Raw genomic sequence first — 22,887 nt, 5'->3', positions numbered from 1 at the left:
ACACAATATCCCGACTCAACCAACCAGGGAACTCACATCCTGAACGTCCTGAAATGTCAGATTGAGATTAATGTGATGTCTCAATTAAATGAGACAAGGAGACATTGTCTTACAACATAAACGTGGCTCCCGGGGATCACAAATGCAGTGTTTGATTATACAGGGAAATATAACACGGAAGAACGACTTTGGCTTTTAATCATTTTAACCTCGTAAATAGCCTTTGGCATCTGCTATGGAGCAGTGTCACCTAAAATATAGTGTTTGGCACGATGGCTGGTTGAAATACAGCCAACATTATAATTGGAAAGTCAATATTAATTTAATCAGACCATTACGTGATGTTAGCCCATGAATTTGTACTTACACGATACTTAATGGGCTTCATGCCTGCTAGCAGAAATATCAGCAACAGAGATTTCCACTAATGTTGTGAGCTTGTAGACAGCCTATTTCCGGCAAAGAGATTTGGTGTAAAGAAGAGGTCTTCAATATTTTATTTATTGTATTATTTATTTAAGGGGTCAAGCCCAAAGGGCATAATGTCCCTTCTTCTTCTTCGGTTCCGGTTTTGCTGCAAAGAGATTTTATATAAAGAGGCGCCAGTCCTCAAATATTTGGATATCACCACTAGATGGCGCATCACTCCAATATGGCGGCAGCACTTTCTATGTAACACTTCAAACAAACATGCATGGTCGCACGTGCACGTGCACATTCATGTTCACGTGCACACATGCACCCTGACATTCTGAATGAATAGGCCTATGTTACTAATTTCTGCTTTGATCCATTCATAAATATGATGAATAGAATTAATGAGTAAATCAATATATGAGAGTAGAATAGGATAAAAACAAGTTTGTGGTTTTGCACAGCGTGACTTTTTAATGTATTTTAAAGCAACTGGAAGTTACGTCATCACTCCAATAGGCGGAGGCACCGGGGCGCTGGTCGTTACTATGGGACTTAATGGGAGTGTCGCCTCTTTATATAGAATCTCTTTGTTTGCAGTTCTGCTTATACAGCCTGGGCACACCTGAACTTCCATGCGCGGCCAAAAGAAGCTGCCGGCGTCTCTTCCGGGTTTTTAGACAGCTGGTGGATGGAAATGAAGCTCCACCCACGCGGCAGAATGCCGCTTTTCCCGCGAATCTGGCCGACGCGGCAATCTGCCGCGTGGGTGGAGCTTCATTTCCATCCACCAGCTGTCTAAAAAGAAAAGGGACGCTGGCAGACCGCTTCATTTGTCCGCGCATGGAATCATAGGTGTGCTGATACGGTTACCGTTGCTCCCATGGAGGCACACGTTGCAGTTTTACATTTTAGGATCAGAGGCGTATTGTTTTGCACAGTGGTTCAAAAACATTTCAGGCCATGTTTCTATAGTTTGTTGAATACTTTTGTTGCAGTAATCTTTGCAGTCTTTTACAAAAGGTGGGGACCCGAGTCCGACCCACATGTTGTTGTTTTTTTGTTTTTGTTTTTTTCCTATGATTTTTGTAACCCATTGTCTTTTCACCCAGTGGCAATTATCTAATCCTGGGCGCTATACCTGCTCTGCCAACCTGGGAGGGGGGCAGCGGACTGACCTCATGCTTCCTTCTATGCATGAGGAGTCCAAGCTGCTTCTTTTCACCTGACATGGGAGAGTTTCCCCGGCCGGACGACGTAGCGCGTGGAAGGAACACGTTATTTCCGACCAGTTCCTTAACCCCTCCATCGGGCTGGCCAGGCGGAGGTAGTTTAGAGACCAGGGTTGTCCGACCCACATGTTGAGAACCACTGGTCTAGTATGGAAGGAGGTTCATGATCCTCAAGATAATATAACAATAAAACAGACAGTAAACTGCACATCGTTGCAACACCACCTCTCCGCTGACAAACACACAGCGAAGGCTCACCTAGCATGACCTCTGAGGCGTTTCATTGGAGGGTCCTTTCTGAGTTTAACTGGCCTCATTTAGACAAGAGGACAATGACACGCTGTACAGTAGCCATGGCTGATAGCGGGATTCTTCTGCTCAAATCTAGATTCAGTGTCAGATGATACTGTAAATACGGATTTCATCCAAGGCCCCTCGTCATTTATTACTCTTATTTATTTTGAATCGCCATCGTCATATTACAGACTACAATAACCTTTATACTTGACGTTTAACCCCAGTCCCCAGCACGAAATCTGCAACGACATAGATCCTATAAATCCTATGAAATGACGCTGGTTTTAATGGCATTATTAATACGATTAACGCTCACACACCGGATATGTGTCCCGTTTGACCTAGCTGAGCAACACAATACATCTAAAAGACAATATAAAAAGTAACAATACATGAACACCACTTCATAGGGGTTTGCATGTTGCGAGGATGATGATGATGATGATGATGATGATGATGATGATGATGATGATGATGATGATGATGATACAGCAACAGCGTTGACTTCAAAGCCACCCGACCTTATCGAGTGGAGTTAACAGTCAAAGTGTTACTGTAAAACAATGTCTTATTTTTGCCCTTTTCCAGACTGCATTATAAAGCATTGGATTTAATTAACATTGTAATGTTGAGGTGTAAGTTAAATTGAGTGTAGTCAAATTGTAATTGTGTTCTTTTATATTCTTATAGTTTTTATTATAGTAAATTGTACGGTTTTACGATATGGTATGTGTCACGAGGAAAACTTGAGAGAATAGTAGATTCCATTACGTCATGTTGAAAATAACTTCAACCTTGACATTCTATTTTGAACCACAGCATCCTTTGATGAATTGAGTACAAAGGATTTCAATTTTATCTGAAATATCCCCCCCCTCTAAATAATTCCATAAAAATATATAACTATAAATATATATCCATGAATTTAAAGGTGGGGGGAAAAAAATACTTTTTAAGAAGTAGTGAAAATAGTCTTAAGTACACACAGACCTTAGCTCTCCTATATTCTCTTGCAGAGCCATGCTGTAAAAAAAGAAATAAAACAATAATAAAAAATAATGTTGTTCAAAGTCCACCGGTAGGCTGTTGTTCAGATGGAGGTGGGGCTCTTACTGACACCTTATGATCAGTGTTGCCATGTCTGCTTATTATAAGCGACTTTGGCCTTGTTTTCCTTGTAACGTCACTTTAAATATTCATAGTTGTGGAGTTGCATTTTTCGGGAGTCACGAAGTGTGGGTCATGACCGAAAGAATACGTTTGCGGATCCAAGCGGCCGAACTGAGTTTTCACAGATAGGTGGCTGGCCTCTCCCTTAGAGATAGGGTAAGAAGTTCAGTCACACGAGAGAGACTCGGAGAGTTGGAGTATAGAGTCGCTGCTTCTCCGCCTGGAAAGGTTTGGGCTAATAAGGACGCCTCTCAGGCATCTCCCTATACGGAGGTCCTCTTTGCATGTCCCACTGGGAGGAGACCCCTGGGCAGACCAAGGATGAGATGGAGGGACTCTTCACATAATGCATGTCTGAAATGTATATATATGTAAATATGAAATAAATGCTTAAACATGTAATGTAAGAGACCACAGAGGTGAACCTTTCAAGCCTGTTTTCTCAACTCACTGTTTTCTGCAAGACATTATAGCCATAGCTCCAAAACTGGTGGGTCAAACTGAACAACCAATATGTCAATTGAAGCTATAATATGATTCCCTGCTTTCATATGACATGAAAAGAAACGAAAATTTAAAAAAAAAAAGAATCCAATGCTCAGTCAAATTTGGACAAAGTTTGAGTAGTACTAGTAGCCCCCCTCTATCTATGCTTGCTTGCTTGCTCGCAAACTGGCAACGCCGGTGGTGATTGCTTAAGAGTTAAGAGACAATCGGTCGCAGACAGACAGACAGACAGAACCACCCGCTCCACCACGTACTGTAGGTTGACGGAATTCAAGTGAAGCTGTGAAGATGCTGAGGAAGCTGCTTCTAGGGGTGGCGTTTTTGGGGTGCCTGGCGGTGGGCATCCTGCTCGGGCACTACGCCATCGAGAAGAAGGAGGAGACCAAGGAGGAGACCCCGGCCTGGGTGAGGGAGGTGGCACGGGACCTGGACGAAGACATGGTCCGGGACTTCCTCCAGGAAGTGGACGCCCTGAAGATAAGCGACAACCTGAGGTCAGAGGTTGGGGGGTTGGCTCTCTGTGATTGTGTGTATATTTTTAATTCTATATTTACTATCTATACTAATCGACTTCACATGGCATTTATCCTGCCTTGGTACCATTTGAGTCCTCATTTGATACCTTTCAAAGGTGATGACAGTCGGCACCTGCATTCAATTGTACTTGATTGTATCATGCATATATACTGTATATATATACACACACATATATGCATACATACATACATACATACACACACGCATGCTCACCGCTCGCGCACGAAACGCGTCCTTTGGTTATTCGTTAGAGGTAATAAACTATATGTGAAAAGGACATTTATTGAATGCTGTCATTTCCTTGTTTCCATTTGAATTCCTGAGCCTTGCATACTCTTCTAATTTGGAGTGTTGCGGGTTGTAAATGGTGCATTTAGATATAGGCGCTTTACAGAGATTGCGCATTACATTCACCCATTCACACACCGATGGCGGGGGAAACCATGCAAGGCATCAACCACCAGCACATCAGGAGCAATTAGGGAGGGGTTCAGCGTCTTGCTCAAGGACACTTCGACATGACTAACTCTGGGGGAGCCCGGGTTCGAACTGGGAATCTCACTCCGGTTCCCATCCAGCTGCTCTTACCGGCCACTCTACCGCTGAGCTACTGTTGTCTGCTTTTGCAGTCTTTCTTCCTCTCAGGGTCAGAGGTCAACTGTCACTATAGACGCAGTGGTGGGAAAAAAGTACTCAACGTTTTTACTTAACCCATTTAGGACTGAGGCTGATTCTAAAAACACCTTCAAAATACTAAACTACGTTTTCTGAAAATGTTCAAATATTAATTCAAAAATTACAAAGGGAAGTGAAGGGGTAAAAGGACTTGAATGGAAAAAGTATCAATACTGCAATATAGAAATACTAATACCCCGACTCAAACTAAATGTGTAATCATTGTGCTGTCAAAATCAACTGCCACGTAAGTTGCAATGTTAATGTACCAAAGAACTTAGATGGTTGGTTGACATTATAGCTATAGCTTTCCTTTGCACTGTGGAAATAGAAGTGTTTTATTCTACAAATATGCGGAAAGCCATTAGTTTTTGTTCAGTTTTTGTTTAGCTTTCATCAGTGAAAAGGTAGTCGACTAACATCTTTGGTCATAGTTTTAGTCATCAAAATTAACACTGGTGTCGTGTGCGTGTGTGTGTGTGCGTCCATGTGTCTGTGCGCGTGCATGTGCATCCATGTATGTGTTTGTGTGCGTGTGCGTGCGTGCGTGTTGGGACAGAGAGCTGACCAAGACCCCCCACATGGCGACCACAGCGGGAGATGAGCGCACGGTGCAGTACATGCTGGACAGATGGAAGGACCCCCACAGTGGGCTGGACCACGTCTGGACAGACCAGTACCTGGTCTACCTGTCCTTCCCGGACCCCCGCAAACCCAACCGCGTCACTGTGGGTCAGTGGCCATTCTCACAGCACATTCACATTGTAGGTTTTAGTCGTTGTCTTTTGAACAAAATTCTGTTAAGTTTTAGTCTGATTTGAGTCATCTGAAGTGTTTTACCCTAGGCTAGTTTCAGTCGACTACATACTGTAGGCTACAATATGATTTTAGCCGACTAAATCTACAGTTGATAAATGTGGCTGACTAAAATGTAGTTCGTGGACAACAACTAAAACATTTCACATGAAAGAAATAATGCCACTGGCATAAAGTGTGGTAAAGTGTTTGAAGGAAGGGTCATGTGTTTGTTCCAGTGGGCGGGTCCGGCGCTGTGCTGTACACCGCCAGAGAGACGGAGAAAGGTTACGGCCCGAACCCCGACCAGGACCAGCCTGATGTCGTCCGGCCCTACGCAGCCTACAGCCCTGCAGGACACCCCCAGGTAGGCCCTACGCAGCCTACAGCCCTGCAGGACACCCCCAGGTAGGCCCTACGCAGCCTACAGCCCTGCAGGACACCCCCAGGTAGGCCCTACGCAGCCTACAGCCCTGCAGGACACCCCCAGGTAGGCCCTATGCAGCCTACAGCCCTGCGGGACACCCCCAGGTAGGCCCTGCGCAGCCTACAGCCCTGCGGGACACCCCCAGGTAGGCCCTACGCAGCCTACAGCCCCGCGGGACACCCCCAGGTAGGCCCTACGCAGCCTACAGCCCTGCAGGACACCCCCAGGTAGGCCCTACGCAGCCTACAGCCCTGCAGGACACCCCCAGGTAGGCCCTATGCAGCCTACAGCCCTGCGGGACACCCCCAGGTAGGCCCTATGCAGCCTACAGCCCTGCAGGACACCCCCAGGTAGGCCCTATGCAGCCTACAGCCCTGCAGGACACCCCCAGGTAGGCCCTATGCAGCCTACAGCCCCGCGGGACACCCCCAGGTAGGCCCTGCGCAGCCTACAGCCCCGCGGGACACCCCCAGGTAGGCCCTATGCAGCCTACAGCCCCGCGGGACACCCCCAGGTAGGCCCTATGCAGCCTACAGCCCCGCGGGACACCCCCAGGTAGGCCCTATGCAGCCTACAGCCCTGCAGGACACCCCCAGGTAGGCCCTACGCAGCCTACAGCCCTGCAGGACACCCCCAGGTAGGCCCTACGCAGCCTACAGCCCTGCGGGACACCCCCAGGTAGGCCCTATGCAGCTTATACAGCCCCTAGGACACCCCCAGGTAGGCCCTACGCAGCCTACAGCCCCACAGGACACCCCCAGGTAGGCCCTGCGCAGCCTACAGCCCCGCAGGACACCCCCAGGTAGGCCCTATGCAGCCTACAGCCCCGCAGGACACCCCCAGGTAGGCCCTATGCAGCCTACAGCCCTGCGGGACACCCCCAGGTAGGCCCTATGCAGCCTACAGCCCCGCAGGACACCCCCAGGTAGGCCCTATGCAGCCTACAGCCCCGCAGGACACCCCCAGGTAGGCCCTATGCAGCCTACAGCCCTGCAGGACACCCCCAGGTAGGCCCTATGCAGCCTACAGCCCTGCGGGACACCCCCAGGTAGGCCCTACGCAGCCTACAGCCCCACAGGACACCCCCAGGTAGGCCCTATGCAGCCTACAGCCCCGCGGGACACCCCCAGGTAGGCCCTACGGCAGCCTACAGCCCTGCAGGACACCCCCAGGTAGGCCCTACGGCAGCCTACAGCCCTGCGGGACACCCCCAGGTAGGCCCTATGCAGCCTACAGCCCCGCGGGACACCCCCAGGTAGGCCCTACGCAGCCTACAGCCCTGCAGGACACCCCCAGGTAGGCCCTATGCAGCCTACAGCCCTGCAGGACACCCCCAGGTAGGCCCTACGCAGCCTACAGCCCTGCGGGACACCCCCAGGTAGGCCCTACGGCAGCCTACAGCCCTGCGGGACACCCCCAGGTAGGCCCTACGCAGCTTATACAGCCCCTAGGACACCCCCAGGTAGGCCCTATGCAGCCTACAGCCCCGCAGGACACCCCCAGGTAGGCCCTATGCAGCCTACAGCCCCGCGGGACACCCCCAGGTAGGCCCTACGCAGCCTACAGCCCTGCAGGACACCCCCATATATGCGACGCATACGGCAATGCGCAACCCTGTGCGCATGTGAGTCGAGCCCATTGGACGAAACGATTTTTTGGGTGGTTTGTGTGGTAACCTATGTTAACCATGTTATTGTGCTAAACTAGGGGAAGCTGGTCTAACCAGGTTATTGTGCTAAACTAGGGGAAGCTGGTCTAACCAGGTTATTGTGCTATACTAGGGGAAGCTGGTCTATGCTAACCAGGGCCGAGTCAGTGACTACCAGCATCTGAACCAGACGATGGACCTGAGAGGAACCATCGCCATCACCAGATACGGAGGAGCGGGAAGAGCTGATAAAGTGGGTACATGGGCCTAGTATCAAAACACACCATTGCTATCCAATCAAAACACACCACTGATATACAATTAAAACACACCACTGATATACAATTTACAATTTAGGCATTTAGCAGACGCTCTTGATCCAGAGCGACTTACATTTAAGCAAAAACCAAGGCATGGCATACATTTAAGCAATAACAAAAAGCATGGCATACATCACATATATCAAAAGTAGTTATCATGAATCATGTATAAACTAAGAACGTAACAGTGGAGTATCTATGTCAACTATACATACTATACTATATTATATATTATACAATATACATGTGTACTATAACGTGCTATGACTACAGTACACATCATATATATCCAATCAAAACACACCACTGCTGATAATGTGTTGTTCAGGGACCCCACAGAAGCAAGGATACGAGTTAAAAAACGTTTGCTGTGAAAGAATATATATTATTCAAAGATGTGCTCGTGGTGTCCACCATGCAGGCCATCAACGCTGCCCCCTACGGCGTGAGCGGGGTACTGGTCTACACGGACCCTCAGGACATCAACGACGGCCTCATGTCCGACCTCAACGAGACCTACCCTTACTCCTGGTACATGCCCCCCTCCGGAGTGGAGCGAGGCTCCTTCACCAGCCAATACGGAGACATGCTCACGCCTTACCTGGCCGCCAGAGGTATGGCTATTGGCTAACAACATGATATGCTGTCCTATAGGTCCAATGTATCTCCAATGTATTCTATATCCAAGATCCATGATAGATTAAGGCTGATCACGGGTCTGTTTTGCAGAGGACACCTACAGAATACCAGAGGAAAACATTACCGGAGTCCCGCCTATTCCAATCCAACCAATCGGATTCGAGGACGCCTATGCTTTGATCTGGTACGTGTAGAGACAGTCTTACTTCCTGAAATGGATTTGGGGCTGTATGACCCCACCCCCTCCCCCTCCCAAACACTATGATTGGTTGTTATTGAATTATCCTTCATGTGATTGGTTGTTGCAGTGCTTTGGGCGGAGTTTCGGCCCCCACCACTTGGCAGGGAGCGTTCAACTGCACCTACAACCTTGGAGCTCCGGGATTCAATCCTACATCTGCCTTCAACAACAGGTAGAGTAGGACTACATTTCCCTTCACCAACAGGGAGAGTAGGACTACATTTCCCTTCAGCAACAGGGAGAGTAGGACTACATTTCCCTTCAGCAACAGGGAGAGTAGGACTACATTTCCCTTCAGCAACAGGTAGAGTAGGACTACATTTCCCTTCATCAATAGGTAGAGTATAGGACTACACCTCCCTTCAGCAACAGGTATAGTAGGACTACATTTCCCTACATTAACAAGTAGATTAATAGATTTTGGGGGGTACATTATGAAATTAAAATACAATTACAAAAATCGAATGAATTTGAAACAAGTCATTGTAGAAAGAAATAATAATTAAAAGGACAATATCAGACGCCAGAACCAAGGACGTGTGTTCATGATGAATCTACGGTTACATTTTTGAAAAAAGTTTGAAGTTACAATGGGCTCGTATATACAGTATGAAGGTGGCGTGTATTATAAAATTCATATAAAATGTGTACATATTTGAATGAGGCAACTTTTGTCTGGGGGGTGAAGCACAGCCTTTTTCAAAGACAATAAAATAAAGATGGTGTTTTGTTGTGTGAACGCGAACCCCTCTGTCCCAGTGTCGTGAAACTGGACGTGTACAACCGCGGAGAGCTCAAGAACTCCTCCAACGTGATGGGGGTGATCCGGGGGAGTGTGGAACCAGGTGAGTGACTTATCCCATGCTGACCTGAGATCAGATTCTAAAAATGTCTTCTACATCCTGACAGTTTTCTGAAAAAGCTATGTTTCTATATGTCAGTGGTTCTTCGATTTTTCAAAAAATAGCAGACCTACAAGCTCGTAGCGCGCCACTCGGTGGCGCGCTATGAGCTTGTAGATCTGCTATTTTTCAATAGCTAAAGCATAACATAACGCTAACACCAAAAGGGGTTCCCTAGAAATGAATGAAATGACAGTATCTGTAACTGAAACGGTATATTCCAGACAGGTATGTGATCTACGGGAACCACAGGGACAGCTGGGTGCACGGTGCCATCGACCCCAGCAGTGGAACCTCGGTCATGCTGGAGCTGACCAGAGTGCTGGGAACCATGGTGAAACAGGGTCAGTCTCACACACACATGCACGCACGCACGCACACACACACACACACACACACACAAGCACACGCACGCACACACACCCATTTTTTTTTTTTTTTTTAAGATATTTTTTTGCGGCTTACGCCTTTTTATTGATTTTTGAAGGGACAGACAGTAGGCTGACAGGAAACGGGAGAGAGATGGGGGATGACATGCAGTAAAGGCCGTGTCGGGCTCGGGAGTCGAACCCGCGGCACACTGCGACTGGATTACCAGTCAGGTGCCCAGACCGTTACGCCACGGCCTGGGCCCACACACACCCATTTAACATCTTTATTTGCTTTTACATTTAACAAGAAGTTCTTGAACACAAACAATAGTAGATGCGCGAACTTGGAAAAGTCAACAACAACTGCATTGCCACCAAAAAAGGAACGCTTACACGTTTTGGGCTCTGCATAGCCCAGACGCCGTAAGCGTTCCTTTTTTTACTGTGTGCCAATAAAGAAATGGAAATGTGACTACTTTGTCCGGCCATTTATTTAATTGCCATTTCTTTTTTATGTTTGTGGCTTCATGTGTTTCATTTATTGTGGCAGGAAAATGGAGACCTCGGAGATCAATCATCTTTGGAAGCTGGGGTGCAGAAGAGTTTGGACTCATTGGCTCTGCAGAATACGCAGAGGTGACAGTCTTATTCTACGAATCTACCTTCTGCTTTCGCCTGTTCCCTTCAGGGGTCTGTCTGTCTGTCTCCTCTTCACTCACACCAACTAACTTCATGTCCTCTGTCTGTCTGTCTGTCTGTCTGTCTGTCTGTCTGTCTGTCTGTCTGTCTGTCTGTCTGTCTGTCTGTCCGTCAGCAATACTCTGCCCTCCTGAGCGAGCGCACCGTCGCATACATCAACGTGGACATATCGGTGTTTGGTAAGAACCTCTATACCGACGATGACTTCCTGTTTCGTATAGTATTCATGAAATGCTGACCCACAATGCTTTGCTCTTCAGCCAACGCCACGCTCAGAGCTTCGGCCATGCCGTCTTCACCGCCGCTAAACAGGTGGGAGGTCAGAGGTCAAATGACACACTACACTAGTGGTTCTCAAACCTTTTTTACGAAAATCTTTGGGAACTGAGTTTGACTATAGTCCAAAACTCTGAGCAAAATCCAAAATAATGAATTGTTTTCTATCAATTACACGACGCATGAAGCCTTGATGAATTAATGGAGATTTTGTTTTTTTTGTCTCATTCTGGAGCCATGAATCATTTGTTGACCAGCGTCTCCGGTGATGACCGAGTAGCCACCTGGTCATCAAATCATTGGCTCGGGACTGTGACCAAAACTAAAGAGTCTCCCATGAATTCAAGGCTTCATGGTAAATAGTAATAATCATGTGTTGTGTGTGTGTTCAGGTCAAAGCTCCTGGACTGGACTCTGCGTCTGTCTATGACAACTGGGTCAAAGTGAACAACAGAAGCAGCCCCGCGCACGGGACCATCCCCAGGTATACTGACTGTCACCTCTTCAACGTATCGTTTATGCCAGGGGTCTTCAACGTTTCTTCAGGCCAAGGACCACCTTAGCTGAAAGAGATGAAACAGGGACCCCACACTGCATATTGGGTTCCTGCTCAATGTGTGTTTTAAGTTGAAAGGCTTGAGAACCACTGGTCTTCATACAGTGGGTTTATGTGAAGCTGCTTTGCCCTCATGCTCATTATGTCTACATTATGTCTACTGTACCATGTTGATCTGTTCCTGTATTGTACTGTATTGTGTTTTTGTATGGACATAGTGTTGGGTGCTTGCACATATGCAGACATGGCATCAACGCATGGTGTTGTGTGCAGGCACACTACACTTACTGTCAGTGAAAACTGACATGTTGATTAATGAGCTTTGTCCCTGTCAAATAAATATGTGTGGTCAGGGTGGGCGTACTGAGCGGAGCGGGCAGTGATTACGCCGCGTTCGTCCATTACCTGGGCATCACCTCCATGGACATCGCTTACACCTACGACCGGGTAAGATCAGTGACGCCGTGTTGATGCACATCCCATGAAGACCCATGGAGATTCTTTTTAAATCAGCGCATTCCTGGGCCAATAATGTGATGACCGGGTCAACAGTCAATAGAGGACTATAGTGCCCTTCTCCGCCGGTCATCACATTATTGGCTCAGCAATGCGACAAAAACAAATACATTTCCATGAGTGCAAGGCTTCAAGGGGTGAGCAGTTGATAGAAAAGAAGCAATTATTGTTTAGGTTAAAGTGTGACCTCTTGACTCGCCATCTCCTTTGAGGCTTTCGAGTTTCGGCGCTGTCTGTCTCATCGAAATGAAAGTGAACAAAGTAAATAGAATGTCTCTCATCACGGGGAACTTTGTTTTACGCAGACAAAAACAAAGGCTCGAATTTACCCCGCGTACCACACGGCGTATGACACCTTCGACTACGCCTCGAAGTTCATCGACCCTGGTGAGGATCACTGCTTTTATTGTTAACTCGTGACTCGGTGGTTTTCAAGCCACGGATCACCATTTAATGAGATTTAGCCTCACAATAATTTGATAAAATGTTCATCAGCGCGCGTTTATAAAAATGTTTATCGTGCGTGCGTGCGTGCGTGCGTTCACAGGGTTCGTCAGTCACCAGGCCGTTGCCAGGACGGCAGGGAACGTCCTGATCCGATTAGCCGACAGCCTGCTCCTGCCGCTCAACTGCAGCGACTACGCAGAGAGCCTGGAGGCTTACCTCCAGACAGCTGTGGACCTCTACCACACACAGCTGTCTGAACACAGCATCTCACTGGGTAGGATACAGTGTCTGAACACAGCATCTCACTGGGTAGGATACAGTGTCTGAACACAACATCTCACTGGGTAGGATACAGTGTCTGAACACAGCATCTCACTGGGTAGGATACAGTGTCTGAACACAGCATCTCACTGGGTAGGATACAGTGTCTGAACACAGCGTCTCACTGGGTAGGATACAGTGACTGAACACAGCATCTCAATGGGTAGGATACAGTGTCTGAACACAGCATCTCACTGGGTAGGATACAGTGTCTGAACACAGCATCTCACTGGGTAGGATACAGTGTCTGAACACAGCGTCTCACTGGGTAGAATACAGTGTCTGAACACAGCGTCTCACTGGGTAGGATACAGTGTCTGAACACAGCGTCTCACTGGGTAGGATACAGTGTCTGAACACAGCATCTCACTGGGTAGGATACAGTGTCTGAACACAGCATCTCACTGGGTAGAATACAGTGTCTGAACACAGCATCTCACTGGGTAGAATACAGTGTCTGAACACAGCATCTCACTGGGTAGGATACAGTGTCTGAACACAGCATCTCACTGGGTAGAATACAGTGTCTGAACACAGCATCTCACTGGGTAGGATACAGTGTCTGAACACAGCATCTCACTGGGTAGGATACAGTGTCTAAAGTCTAAACCAATCAGTATGGGTATAGGATACAGTGTCCATGGGTAGGATACAGTGTCTAAACCAATCAGTATGGGTAGGAGGCTCATAATTCAACTCAAAGGATGACTTCACTTTTCAATCTATCTTCATATAATTGGTCCTCCCTAATGTTCATGATAAATTTGCCTATTTCGAGGCTTCACTTCCGTTTCATGTTTTACTCATGATCAGAGCTTCCGTTGCTCCAGACTATGTATACGGAAGCATTTTGAACAATGCGAGAGGCGACAGCCTGGCAACGCGAGACTTGTGATATAGGGTGACCCGTCATTCCAGACGTTTCCTTTCAGAGCCTCTAGGTGGTGTTGTTTTCTCCTTTCAGAGCCTCTACAGAGAGCAGTGGCGTCGTTCCGCTCTGCAGCCGAGGGTTTGAACCAGCTGATACGAAATTCAGATCTGGCCAAGGAAACGTAAGAACACACACGCATGCATGGACACGGGCACTCACGCACACACACACACACACACACGCACGCACGCACACGGGCACTCACACGCGCACGCACGCACATTTTAACAATGTATTTATGTGCACAAATAGTTATGGTGCACTAAAGTTACACCCACAAAATCAAGGCATTTTATATGTCCATACAACAACCCTGCACCTAATCCAAATAATCCAAAGTATTAGAAAGACGAAAACTGACACTGAAACTAATAAAAAACTAAATAATACGCTTTTTGTCTTTGTCTTCAGGCCGCTGAAGGTGCGTAGGATCAACGACCAGCTCATGCTGTTGGATCGCTCCTTCTTGGATCCTGTGGCGTTCCCACACAAATACGCATTCAGGTGAATGTCAACTTAGTTTAAATACATGTAGCTCTGGTCCATAGCTCTGTTAGTCTTCTCTTCCTGCGCTCGCATGAAATACAGACCAGCCTCTCGTCTGTAGTGGAAGAAAAATACTTTTAGTTAGGCTACTCCACTGTGCCCTCTACCGATAAGAATGTTTTAGTTAGGCTAATCCACTGTGCCCTCTACCGATAAGAATGCCTCGTATCTCCTAATCTAAGGAGCTCTCCGTGGTTTTGACCAGATTGATATACTAAGCTCTTCATTTCTGACTTCAACAACATGCCTCTCGTTTAAAATGTGAACGCGAGGGATTATTCAGCAACTTTATCGTAATGATAGCGAGGTAAGCAAGCAAGCGGCCATATCTGCCGCGCATGTCGGGAGCGATGGTGTTGTCGGACTAATGCCTGTCGGACTGTTAGTATGTCTATGCATTGCACCCCGCACCAATGTGTGTTGTGTGACCTGTCACATTGTGTGACCTGAATTATGGTGTGACCTGTCACATTATGTGACCTGAATTATTGTGTGACCTGTCACATATGTGACCTGAATTATTGTGTGACCTGTCACATTATGTGACCTGAATTATTGTGTGACCTGTCACATTATGTGACCTGAATTATTGTGTGACCTGTCACATTATGTGACCTGAATTATGGTGTGACCTGTCACATTATGTGACCTGAATTATTGTGTGACCTGTCACATATGTGACCTGAATTATTGTGTGACCTGTCACATTATGTGACCTGAATTATTGTGTGACCTGTCACATATGTGACCTGAATTATTGTGTGACCTGTCACATTATGTGACCTGAATTATTGTGTGACCTGTCACATATGTGACCTGAATTATTGTGTGACCTGTCACATTATGTGACCTGAATTATTGTGTGACCTGTCACATTATGTGACCTGAATTATTGTGTGACCTGTCAAATTGGGTGCGGGCACACTTTTGCGTCGAGAGGCGGCAAGAAAACGACGCCTAGTTCTGGCGTCTCTTCTGGGTTTTTATACAGCTGGTGGATGGAAAATGACGCTAGTGCGTCAAAAACTTGTAGCGTGAGCACAAAACCGGAAACGCTTTGGCCACGCCCACGCTACAAGTTGAAGCCGCCCGCGTGCGCCATTTCCATCCACCAGCTGTTTAAAAACCAGGAAGAGAGTTCTCTTGCCGCCTCGTGATGTTTAAGTGTGCCTGTCACATTGTGTGACCTACATGTGCCATTGTGTGACCTGTGTCATTGTTGTGGGCGTGTCCAGACATGTCCTGTGGGCGTCGAGCTCGGCGGGTCAGCCCACCTTCCCGGGATTGGCCGACGCCTTCGTCGCCGCCCAGTCGTCAGGACTGGCCACCGATTGGCTGGAGGTCCACCGCCACGTGTCCATCCTGAGCCAGGCCATAGAGGGCGCCGCACACACCCTGCTGGACGGCATTTAGGACGGCGGTTCTCAAGCAGTGGTCCGGGGACCACCCAGTGCTCCTTGAGGAGGGGGTCCCTGGTGGTCCCTGCAGCCAAATGATGGCCCTTTGGTAACCCAATGGACCCTCATTAGATCCTTTACTCTTGAGAGCGAAAAATGAAACCAAATGGACCCGTACAACAGTATTTTTCCACATACATGCATGCAGTGTTGATTTTATTGACTAAAACTACGATGAAAATTGTCGACTACCTTTTCTCACTGACGAAACCTACATAAAAACTAAGCCATGATGACTAAATTGAAAATGTAATCAACAAATAAAAACTACACTAAAGTGTTGGTGGCGAAGAGATCCAGTAGAACTACAAGACAAGTCATTTTATGTTTGGTTGCGCTCAGGTGTTGTTTTCTGAAAATAGCAGATCGACAAGCTCACAGCCAAGTGTAAAATCAGCAATTATGACACCATTAAACCACCACCAAAATACCTTTTAGCCGACTAAATCAACTGTATATTTAGTTATATGCTAAATCATATGCTATTTAGTCGACTAAGACTAGACTAAAACAAAAACATTTCAGATGACTAAATCTAAATTAAATTTCATTGAAAAGACTGAAAATGACTGAAACGAAATTTAAATTTGCAAAATCAAAACTGATGCACTTACCCACAATTCAGTAGAAAGTGCATAGAGATACTCTTTTCTTTGTTTACGCACGCATGCATGCATGCATGCACGCATGTATGCACGCACGCACCCATGCACCCTCGCATGTACACACAGACACACAATGTGTCATTGTTTTATTTTGTAGAGGCATCACATTTCATTTTTTGTCCCCCCCCCCTCCCCCATTATTCCCTTTCTTTTTTTCACAAAGACGAATTTCACCTTTTTATTATTTTAATTTTTTTACCTTGTAAGGGCTGTGATGGGACAATAAAGCTGATTCTGATTCTGTGTTGTAGATACGTAGGTGTTATTTGACAGTTGAGTACCTCTTATTTTGAAGCTAACTGTTTCCTGCTGTGCTTTGCAGCTGTTGCCTGTCTTGTCTCACCCGTGCATTCCCTGTGTCATGGTTTTCACCTGTGGCATGTTAGGCCTCAGCCAATCGCCTGTGTCCTGTTGTAGTCTCGGCCAATCAGGAGTAAATAGTCCATAGCGTCCACCTGTGACCTGTCAATCACCGGGTCTATTTATACTCCCCTGTGAGGAGTGCTTCTGTTTGTTTCTGGCCAGTGTCGAGGTGTTGTTTGGTTTATGCTCCTCTGTGTTCGTTAATGCTCATCTGTGTTCTTTTATGGAATGCTAGTACTTTATCTTAGTGTTGTCTGAAAAAGCTATGTTTCTATATCAGTCATTCTTCGATTTTTCAAAAATAGCAGACCTACAAGCTCGTAGCGTGCCACTCGGTGGCGCGCTATGAGCTTGTAGATCTGCTATTTTTCAATAGCTAAAGCATAACATAATGCTAACACCAAAAGGGGTTCCTGCCCAAAATGGATTAAGGACTTTTAAGACCTTTTTTAATACCTCAAAAAAGAAAGACTTTAAAGGGGATATAAAGAGTGCATTAGAAGCAATCAACACACCATAATAAAATGAATGGTGAAACGTTGGCCAGACTGTCAAATAATATAAGGGGAGAAAAAAGTGTCAATCTACAAGTTCAGTGAGCTTGTAGATCTGCTGCTTATACTGTATACATTATTTGAGGGAACTAGAGTCAAACTAAATGTAAAGCCTCAACTTCTAAGTTCTTGTCCCAATTGTGTGGGCACATTGAAAATAGCCGATCTACAAGCTTGTAGATCCAGGCTATTTATGGCAAAGAGGTCTGGTGTAGATAAAGGGAATAAAGAGTGTATACAAGTATAGAGCCAAAGGTCTTTTAATAAAAGTATTGAGGGTTAAGTGGTAAAATGTCTGAAAATCTTTGAAAATACATCAAACATATTGTTAGAACAGTTCATGATTAAACAAACGTGTGTGTGTGTGTGTGTGTGTGTGTGTGTGTGTGTGAGAGAGAGTGAATCTTCAATGCCTAAAATAAATCCCCTTCTAATAAATTATAAAACTGTAAATGTATACGTTATTCCCACAATGACAGCATGTCAAAAAAACGGATACATAACATTGCAAAAAGTATCTTTAAATTCAGAACTTTATTGATTCATCGAAATCATTTTCAATTTTTTTACCGTAAGGGTCAGTAAAACAATGACCTATTGATCAATAATCTGTAGTACATTTAAGAGTACTTTATGCCCAAACTCTTCCTCAAAGTAAGTAAGGAATAAAAGGTGTAGATGGGATCGCGTCTGAAATGCCCTCATAAAGACACTTGAACACTCAACCTACCTTTCCCGTAAGCAGTGCCATGCGTGCCACAGATCCTCCAGTCAAAGTTGTTTTCACAGATGGTGTCGGTGTGTTGGGGGTCCGTCCCGTGGAAATGGCTTCCTCTCGGCCACGCTCTGACCTCCGTTGTTCCTCCTCACCCGTACACATCCTTCTGCCTTTTTTCCCCCATAGAATTCAACAACAGGAGATTAGTTGATGCAGATCCAATTACAATCACACGTATTACTATTCACACATTTCTAATGCATACAGAACTGCTATACCTTTGACCCAGCTAAAATATCCAATCTAAAAAAACTCTACCAAGGGCCAAGGCTCACTTTAATTACAAAAGGTCAATGCACCGTAATAAGGTATCTATTGGCTAATTCAAGGGTTCCCAAACTTTTCAGGTCGCGGAAATAATAATCACATTTGAACTGGGGACCCCCAACCCTGACACGACAGCCACTTGGAATTGTAGGCAATCATTATTAGTTTGACTCAATTCCACAGATAAAATATTGTGAAAATTCCCGGTCTACAAGCAGTTTGCAAGGCATTGGGATCAGCTATTTTCACAATGTTTCCATAAAGTAAAGTCATATTTTGAACACACGCTGTGAGCTTTCAGTGCATGACACTGGTGCACAACACACACTGGTGCAGAACGGACACGCACACACGCACACAGATGTATTCCCTAATCCCTACTCCCTAGTCCCTACTTCATTGTACAACAAGAGTGTCGTGCAAATGTAGCAAGAAAATGTCGATCTACAAGCTCACAACCTGTCGCAATGTGATCAGATAGAAAGAGAGAAGATATGATACTTGGGCAATTCAGAAATGAACTGGCCAGCACTCGACTGGTCTGCACATTCTTTATTTGTTTGGCAGGGGTGACTGATGTTTCGAGTTGCGTCAAACCGAACAATGGAAAAAGGATATGCTATATGCCTTCCCCTTAGTCATGTCAGTGACATGCAGCCCTTTAAATGTCATTGTCAAAAAAAAGTGTGAACTAAATAATACAATATATAAAATAGAGACAACCACCACCATAGACATCCACTTGTTGAGCACTGACGAGCTCTTTTATCTTCTTCTGGAAGGACTTGTGAGTTTGTACATCTGCTATTTTAGCTTCTTTTTTTTTTTTATACAAAAACAGCAACTCTGAACTGCCAAAGACAGTGGGCTAATGTTGGACACGTTTAACAACAATTCTCTGAACTGAACTGCCAAAGACAGGAACATTCAAACAATTTACTTCTCATTGCTAGTATTCTCCCTCCCATGAACTGGCAAGAGAAGGACTTCTCCTGTGAACTGTGATTAAATAATGTATTTAATAACTACATTGGTTCCTTTGGGAACCATTTTGGACATAAAAGGTTTCCACTCGGCAGTGTGTACAGTAGCCTATAGGCTAACACACCTCCATGTTTTAAACCCAGGTCATGATGGCGTCCTGGGCCGGATCGCTGGGGTCCCGCTTTGTCTCCACAGTTTGAAAAACTGCGTCTTTGTACTTTGACAGTTTAATTACTGTAATCTGAAAATGTGTTGCTGCTTTATCTCTGTCACCGTCGCAATTTATATCCGATGCCGCAGCGAGCTGCGTGGCCACAAATCAAAACCAATGGTGGGGCTGTCAGTGTCGGGGTTGGGGGGGGGGGGGGGGGGTGTTTGATTAACAGTGCTGCATGCATTCTGCATTACAAACGGAACGCTGACTGCAGACAAATGGTTCCTGAGCACTGTGAAGGAGAAATACATTTATAGCACGCCAACTTGTTGGCCTATAAGTCACAGTATACGGTAGTCCGATCTACGTGGCCGGTTAAGAGCTGAGGTCAGGGTTAGCAACCTCAAGGACTGTCTAAAGAGGACGGGACGCGAAGACCGTAAGGGCGCCGCCATGTTGCTCACATGGTGCTCCATGGAAGGAAAGAAACATGCGCAGTTGCAGACCAAGGAAGCTGAACGAGGAAGTGTTGGCTGCATAAAGCCCATTGCGCATGTTTCTTTCCTTCCATGGAGCACCGTGTGAGCAACATGGCGGCGCCCTTACGGTCTTCGCGTCCCGTCCTCTTTAGACAGTCCTTGAGCAACCTATGTGGCCGGCTTTTATTTTGAAATTTCGCTAGAGGATTGTCCGTTGAGTTGCAGCAACTCGTTTTCAAGGGGGTCCTCGAGGCACAACATACAACAAGAACAATGCAGTACACGAAACAAACAAAAAGGACATACGCTGGTGCTTTGAACTCGAAAGCACGTCTCCCTATTTCTCTAGAAATGCTGAGCACAATGAAATAATACAGATGTTGAGTGTGTCTTAGGGAATGAGTTGATGTGAATGGGTTCAAGAACTGTACAAAATAAAAACATTTAAACACAAAAAGTAACGAATGAAAATGTCTCCTACAGTAGCTTGGGGTGATAACCAGTTAAATGAATCATACATAATACATAATGGTCCGTATGATAAGGACACGTCAAATACAAACCTACAAATATTATGACCGGTAATAAGGTTATTAGAGAACGCGCCATTTCTTGACCAAAATTAAATTTGCAGAGAACTTTGAATTTGGGCTACATCAGAATGTGATGAATGGATGACCGTGTCATCAGCAAAAAGATGCATGGAACAGTCTGACATTATTTTGGGGAAGATCATTAATGAAAATCGAAAAAAAGTAAGGGACCCAATATAGAACCTTGTGGGACCCCTTGTCGACCACTAGAAATGTATAAGGTTAAGACTGAGGCGTGGCGAGGTTAGGGTTATAGGGTTTAGGATAGTGTTGGTAATCGGTCGGACTGCCGCACAATAGTTTTCGACTGAGCCCACTTAAAACAAGCTTTTTGTGTAGTGGCAGTATTTGATATGTTAATTTGCAGGTTTTGCATCCTTCAGCATCATGGTTACCACTATAGCTTACCATTGCACCAGTGTTGTTTTTGGCAGCAAATTTCTATTTTAGTTTTAGTCATATAGTCTCCTGAATAGTTTTCACTTAGTCTTAGTCACATTTTAGTCACCTGGAATGTATTAGTTAGTCTAGTTTTAGTCGACTAAATGTCATAAGATTTTAGTCGACTAAATCTACAGGTGATTTAGTCGACTAAAATGTATTTTTGCGGGCCTTGTTGGCGTCATAATGACTTATTTTACACTTGCTGAAAATAGCCGATCTACAAGCTTGTAGATCTGCTATTTTCAGCATGCAACCAAGTGTAAAATGACTTATACTGGATCTGTTGTCCACTAGTCCCTTCCTAACATTTTTGTCTAGTTTTTATTTGTTGACGAAATTGTCAGTATATTTAGTCTTATAGTTTTAGTCACCATAGCATAGTTTTAATTTAGTTTCCATTTAGTAGTCAACGAACATTTTTCGTCTTAGTTTTAGTCGACGAAAACAACACTGCATTGCACTGACACTGTCTCTGTCGAAGTTGTTTGCCACAGGTATAGGTTGGCTGAGACGTGTGTGCTCGCTTTCACACATACAACCAACTGTGACGGTGTAAATGGAAGGCATCTTCCGTAGGTGGAAGGCAACGCATGTCCTCTTTGATGTTGCCAAAAGGTGTGCTAATAGTGCTCTAGCCTCGATACCCAGGCTTTCATTTCGTCTGCGCGAAAAATGAAAGCCTGGATTTACGCATGGGCTGCACTGGTCTAAAAGTGGGATCGCTCCAAATTACGTGACGTCAGGTCTCTGAGCGGTGTGCACCTCTCAAAATAACACTGTGAGGAAATTATTACCAGTGGAATTCAAACGAGGCTATGCAAGGAAAAAGGAGAATGGCTACCCACCACACCGTCTAAGAAAAAAACCAACGTGTGCCGACTCTGTGGAAATAACTTTGACAGTCTGTTAGAATGGTATACTCCAGCAACCAGTGGTTTCTGCTTCTGGTCGACACAATAACAGTGCTGCACTGGGGGGGTAGCGTTAGGTCAGGCTAATAGTGCTCTATAATAACGGTTTCTGTCCCCGGGTCCGTTGCGGAGCGGGAGGGAGCTTGGCTTATCTGGCTGTCTGCATGATGTGCGCCACAGTTATGTTGGCTTGGTCCTGCCCGTTTTGTTGTCTTGGCACAAGTTGGCTTGGCAGTGTTCTTTTTTTCCATACATCTATGGTTGTTAAAGTCAGCAAGGGTGCAAACATAACATAAACAAGATAGTGATAAATGCTGACTGATCATAATCCTCTGTCAGTGTGTCCCACTCTGTGTGTTCATATGGATCAAATCCACTCAGTTGAGGGTTTTTCTTCTTCCAGGTAGCGTGCTTTTGCGTTGGCGTTCATCTTCTCTCTACTGTATATGGAATTTCTCTGCCACGCATTAATGCCCCGATCCATCTTCTGTCATTACCGATAAGTATTCATCCGTTGTGTCGTGAGTCTAGCTCTCAATGTTGTGACATGGTCGCTAGCTTTACTTAACACGGTAGCCTCAGGGCAAGTTAAACTGTCAGGAACACCTCAGTATTTGGACCCGTATGCAGAATAATCCAGACAACAACGACTTGCACTCAGGCACTTTTATTATAACTTAGAAAACCCTCCCAGGGCATATATAACAGAACGTCCCACTCTTGGGAAACACAGTTTATAATAGAGCAACCTAACCACTAACACAGAGTCCC

General features: G+C 45.7%; 1 protein-coding gene across 1 annotated transcript; it reads left to right on the top strand.

The window, feature by feature from the left end:
• Positions 1–3,908: 3,908 nt before the first annotated feature.
• Positions 3,909–15,880, top strand: LOC310866023 (aminopeptidase NAALADL1-like; the record flags this gene model as incomplete). The annotated part of the gene is given in 20 exon segments (XM_083775297.1): positions 3,909–4,114; positions 5,392–5,564; positions 5,867–5,994; positions 7,836–7,955; positions 8,444–8,636; positions 8,752–8,845; positions 8,970–9,074; positions 9,662–9,747; positions 10,029–10,148; positions 10,726–10,811; positions 10,990–11,053; positions 11,135–11,164; positions 11,167–11,186; positions 11,543–11,634; positions 12,060–12,153; positions 12,528–12,609; positions 12,770–12,943; positions 13,955–14,042; positions 14,333–14,425; positions 15,703–15,880. Coding segments are annotated over 20 exon segments (2,226 nt in total).
• Positions 15,881–22,887: the final 7,007 nt, after the last annotated feature.

The sequence above is a fragment of the Protomyctophum parallelum genome (genome assembly GCF_964188405.1).
Source record: "Protomyctophum parallelum genome assembly, chromosome: 1".
In the NCBI taxonomy this organism is placed as follows: Eukaryota; Metazoa; Chordata; class Actinopteri; order Myctophiformes; family Myctophidae; genus Protomyctophum; species Protomyctophum parallelum.
The sequence above is the reverse complement of the archived record's forward strand: the minus strand, read 5'-3'. Positions and strand labels throughout refer to the sequence as shown.